The following is a 6,000-nucleotide window of genomic DNA, read 5'->3' as shown; positions in this document are numbered from 1 at the left end:
ACCTGGTGTATGCGGTCTGGTATGATAGGGCATGCCAAACCTGTATATTGGTGAAACCAATCAACCACTATACAAACGTATGGCCCAACATGAAGGGCTAACTCTTCGGGCCAAGACTTAGCTGTTTATTTGCACCCACAGGGGAAGGCACACTCCTTTGAGGACAGCAGTGTACACATTTTGGCCCAGGAAGACAGATGGTTTGAAAGAGGAGTAAAGAAAGCCTTCTATGTGAAAGTGGGAAAACCATCAGATCAACAGAGGATGACGTCTGCAACACTACCTATCTCCCACATACAATGCCTTTAATCTATACCCAGGAGACTTAACAATTTAGCCTCTGAGAACAGTCGTCCACAGTATGCCTCTGACATTTCGTATCGTTATAATAGAATGGGGAACTAACAAAGGTGACTCCAAAGACCTTGTTAACTACAATGTTGGCCATTTGCCACACCCTGGACCACCACTGAACTAAAGTATCAATGGCCCTGATAATGATTCCACAGAGGCTAAATACCTGTGTTCCCCACCAGCAGGTCAAACTAGCCTAGTGTAGACTTGATGAGTATAAACTTATGAAACCTCTTGGATGAGAGGCGAAAGAAGAAGAAGAATCACTTTACCGGTATATATATAGATAGATAGATATATTTACATACACACACTGAATTTGTCTTTTGCATTTGACCCATCCTTAGTTGAACACCCAGATAAATACATGCAGTAAAACACACATGAGCAGTGGGCAGCATCAAGCGCCTGGGGAGCAAACTGGGGGTTTAGTGCCTTGCTCAAGGGCACATCAGCCGGCTAATGGAGGAGGGGGGCATTTTTCGCATTAATCACTCCACCACACCTTAAAACTTACAGTACTGCATTGCCACTTACCTTCACATTGTCAACTACTTGACAACTTTCAGTGCTTATTTTGCACAGTATAACAGAGCTAGCCAGCAAAGAGCACACAATGAATGCTGACTTTTACAATGTACAGAGAACACAAGGACAAATTGACTGAGCACAATAGCTTGGCAATATTAGTTTTTGGAAATGTAATCAGGAATTTTAGAGGACGTACACTAAAAAAAAATAGGTGCTAGCCAGCTGATAACACTCTTGAGTGTTCAAACGAGTTAAATGAACCCTTACCTTCACTTTCAGCTAATTTGATGGTGTTTAACTAAAGGAAAAGAATTAGGTCATCCACATTTATTTGGCGTTTCAAGGGTAGGAATGACTGATTTGCACACAAAAATGACTACAGATCTTTCCCTTACACCATATCATCCGCAATGATATGCGGAGAGGCTTGGGCAAGTGTAAATGTAGAAGCTGGGAGTGACATGACTGATTGCGTGACAGAAAAAGTCACAGTGTGGAAATAACTCTACCAAGCATTAAACTGATAGTGTGCATTAGAACAGTAGTCTTCCTGAGTGAACACTGACTTTACCTTCATGTGGTCAGTTATTAATAGTCCTGGCATTTAGCGTCGGAAAGAATAATTTAGTGTTGAGGCACATAGTCAAAGAGCCAAGCTCAGATAAAGATCTTTATAAACACATTTATTATATTGAGACCTTGAATGTTTTATTGGGCTTCTAGAGATCAGGGTTACACAATGCGAGTGCAGATGATAAAACACTGCAAATGTAATAAAATAGAGGAACAAATCTCTAGCAGCACATGCGCTCCAACTCCAAATGCTCCCAGTAAAGAAACATTTTAGCATTTAAATTGTGAAGTTGCCTAAAAGCAGCTTCGTTAACTTCTTTGTGTTTCTCTTGTGCTGGTTCTCCAGGATACTGCTGAGGGTTCCTTGTCACACACATGTGCACACATGAACACACATATATATAAACTTGGTTGGTTGGCAGCTCTCAATGTTGAGTGCCTAGTTTTAAAGTGACTGAATCGATACAGGGGAGTGAATTGCCAATTTCAGTTTGTTTTATTGAAATTGTCTGCCGCTGCATTCCAGAGGGAGAGCACCTGAAATTGGCAGTGGCAGAGTGGAATTGGATTTGTGAGGACAGAAAAGAATGACTAAAATGATCGGAGAAGGACTTGGACACCATCTCCATGCACGTGCACTCACACAAAACACGTTCTTGTGTCATTGCAGCACACAGAGTAACTCAGCCAAATTATGGACACTGTTAAAACCCTCCATCTTTTACTGTCTCACCTACGTGGACCCATTCACACACACACACACACACACACACACACGTGGAGCGTAGACCCAGAGCTCATCTCGGCTTCTTCGATCGTACACTCCATGGCAATCAAGCTCAGTGTTGGAAGAGCAGATGATTGTGTCTCTAGATAGTGAATAGCTCATTCAGTTGATCCTCTCCATTCTGTTTATTGGGATGACATGGACTGAAGCCATCGGCCAACTACAGAGTATTGGCATGAATGGATGTCTGGCCATAAAAACTGAACATAATTTAAACCATAGCTTTGTGGTCTTTTCTAACCTTACAGACTAAATCAACAATTGCAGCTCTTTTTGGGCACTTTGAATATCAGGCCAGCAAACTTCCTGTTCATGACATCATGTACAGAGGTAGATTCCTGTCAAACAAATGGAGAGCACACACTGCTATGTGTGCACTGCTTGAGTTACAAAGTCAAATTTAATATGTGTAATGACCCAAGCCATTCTTATCCCTGGTCGCCTAATACCACTTCACTCAGACACACACTGACATGTTGAGATTTTTTTCTATTTGTAAACTACATTGCATTGTGCAGTTGTTCTGATCATCTCATATTGATGTGGATGGGTTTTACATCAGTACACTTCGTATATAAATGTTAAACTTACTTGCGCCATTTCTTTCATTGAGGCAGAGAACAGCTAATTTCAGCGTGATAATTTAAGTGTAAATTTAGCTGCTATTATTATTAAAATCAGATTTGAATGCACTTACCTTTTTTTTTTTTTTTTTTTTTACGATTTTTTACTAACCATGTACAAACATTTCAGTTGGAGCATAATGGTGCCAATAGTGGATAAGAAACAATCTTGTTGCTGCCCAATGATGTTGAGAATATTTCACATACAACAGTACAGACTGCTTTGACTCCCGTATCATCTGTCATATAAAAATTGAAAAGTAAGTAGAATTTTGATCACAGTGGGTTGTATTACCAATATATTACAAAGAGACATTTAAATAAGTTTCTTTTTCCGACAAGTAAATACTGTCAGGTGTGTGTACATGTGTGTATCAAGTGGTGATGTGGTCACAGTTGGGTAAAGATTACTCGTGTTGAGTCACAGCTTACATAAAACAGTGTAAATACCCAATAATCCCTGGGTAAATTATAAACACATAAGCATGCACAAACACATGCACACACACACTCATAAGCACATGATACCAGTACTGATTGCAACAAGCTGATATGGAGATTTTAGGCAGCAGTTGTTTTTTCAGATTGTAGATGGCTATCTGGCATTTTATGGCTTTGAGGTCCACATGCAAAGCCTGTAAAAAAAAAAACAAAAAAAAAAAAAACACACCCACACTGAACAGAGATTGGAGAGCCCCTATGACCATAATACATACTGCAGATTATAAGGTTCTATCTCACTTGAACTCAGAGCCACTCTGCCCTGAACATCGGATAGAACGAAGGTAAGATTGCGGCTGAGGGCTGTCTATCTGTTCTTTCCAAAAACCTAATCATGTTTATTCAATATTATTATACACAGTTTACACTGTGTATAATAATGTCCATACCTGCACATTATGGCTATTTCTAATTTCTTTTTGTTTTCTTTTTTCAACTTTCTGTCAGATGTTTGTATCATGCAGTCCTATCCAAATTACTGTGGACATATATATATATATATACATATATAGACACTGCACTGATCCACATTACCAGTCTAATCACAGGTGACAAACTGTGTCTTGGGCTAACTTTTCTAAAGATATGTATGAGATAAGATATGTCTCAACATATCCAGCGAAGTTATTAAGTAACAAATGAATTATAATTAGGTTCAAATGAAATATCAGATAATATCTTAAACTGCCTCTACAAATAGGAACATCAACAGTGCAGCTGTAAAGTGACTGTGTTTGTTGTTCAGTGTGTAGTAAAATGATACTGTTAAGGGTGGAAGCTATTTTTAGGCACGTAGCTAAATGGAAGACAGAGAGAGGCTGAAGGGTTTGTACTGTATTAATGTTTGTGTGTCTTTATTTCTGTGTCTGTGTGTCTTGATGTTAAACTGCATGTTTGCAGGCGTTTTTCAGTGCTTCTCTATGATGTGCAGGGGGGCATACACACACATTTGGCTCTATGTCTCTTTCTCGTTGCCCTCGCCTGCTCTTCACAGCACATTAAACAGGATGGCTATAAGCCTCTCATTCAACCAACCAGACACATACCCACACACACACATTCAGACATTCGGCTTGTTTTTGTCTCAAAAGTACATTGGAGGGAAGCCGAATTGAGTAATATGATGGGTGCCTTTGCAAAGACTACACTCGGCCTGTCAGGCAGCTTTGTTAACGTCTTGTTTCTCTTTAAAAAAGAGAATAAAGTTTCAATAAAGTTTTGTTCTCCTCTTTTTTTTTAACTCAGTGTTTTTTTTTCAGTTTAGAGCTTTTTCTCAACTTCTGAAAGCTTTCACAGAGTCGAAGGTTAATGCAAGGAAAATATGTATGTGTCAGATTTTTATTTACTATGTGTATTTGTACTAGCTACATGGTGAGGTCTGAAAAAAAGATTTGAACCAACAGAATAAGTACATTCTTGGGAAGTGAAGACATTTTGGCCAGTCTTCAAAAAACTGTTAAGGGTTGGGTGAGAATTGCAGGTTAGGGGCAGGGTTATGGTTAGGCTTAGGCATTTAATTGTGATAGTTAAAGTTAGGATGAGGGGCTAGGTAATGCATTATGTCAAGTAGCTTCCTCACAAAGGTAGAACTACAAGCATGTCTGTTCATGTTGATGTGTGTCTTGCCAATAGGCCTCATTAAGCAGTGAAGCTTTTGGAGTCCTTTGAGACCTTGCCATTAGTAAACTTGATGTCTTTATTGGGTGTTAATGATGTTGGCCTTTGTAATCACTCTCTTTGCATGTGTGTGTACGTGTGTGTACGTGTGTGTGCATGTGTGTATATGTGTTAGATGGGGAAAAAGCGGTTCTCAGGGTTCGAGGTGACCCTCATCATCCTGTTCCTCTTGATGTCTGTGGTAGCCATTACTCTCATAGCTCTGTTTTTGACTGAAAAACGGGAGACGAAAGGTGAACACATTCACACCCCATGCACTCACATACTAGTTAGAAATGTGCATTCTGGTAACCAATCCAAGGTTGTTTTATGGAGGCTAGCCACTGATATGTCCTGGAAACACTTGAAGAATGTTCAGAGGAAGGACTGTAAGGTGGTGCTACTTCACTTGAGTGAGCCTATAAGGAAGAGTAATAGCCCCAGTTTGTAAAATGGCTACTAATTTAAGCCCTTACTATATTTTAGTAAAATACATACCATTTTAAATGTAATTGTGGTTGCTTTGAATTTGTCGTGAGGCACCTTTTAATGGAGGTGGAGTACTTTTTTTCTGTCAGTCATATTTTCCAAGTGTCTTGGACTGATCCTACATTTCAGCATCTCTATCCAAACTTTTTCGTGGGGCTGAGCCTGAGACTATAAAAATCTTGCATTCCTCAGAGACCAAAGCTCATTAAAAAGATGTCAATATATATTGTTATATATTGTAGATAATCATCAACAGACAACGAACATACAAAATTAAATGACATGTTAATCTTTAACTTTTACATTGTCACTGTCTTAAGAGATGACAATGAATATCTTATAAACTTCATCTTAACCAACATGTAACATGAGGGCTTTGCTGAAATGACTGATTATTTCAGTTTTCTCAGTTAGTTAGGAATATCAATTCATAGCTCACTTGGGTATACTACTGAATAGACTGTACGCTAATTCATCATGTATTTT

General features: G+C 39.0%; 1 protein-coding gene across 1 annotated transcript in view; it reads left to right on the top strand.

The window, feature by feature from the left end:
* Positions 1–3,556: 3,556 nt before the first annotated feature.
* The window catches only part of si (sucrase-isomaltase (alpha-glucosidase)), a 61,748-nt gene continuing 59,304 nt past the window's right edge, over positions 3,557–6,000 (top strand). The window contains exons 1-2 of the mRNA XM_046388879.1: positions 3,557–3,653; positions 5,162–5,279. Coding sequence (XP_046244835.1) covers positions 5,162–5,279 — 118 coding nt within the window. The 5' untranslated portion in view covers positions 3,557–3,653. The remainder of the gene's footprint in view (positions 3,654–5,161; positions 5,280–6,000) is intronic.

Source organism: Scatophagus argus, chromosome 5 (genome assembly GCF_020382885.2).
Source record: "Scatophagus argus isolate fScaArg1 chromosome 5, fScaArg1.pri, whole genome shotgun sequence".
NCBI classification, from domain to species: Eukaryota; Metazoa; Chordata; class Actinopteri; family Scatophagidae; genus Scatophagus; species Scatophagus argus.
The sequence above is the reverse complement of the archived record's forward strand: the minus strand, read 5'-3'. Positions and strand labels throughout refer to the sequence as shown.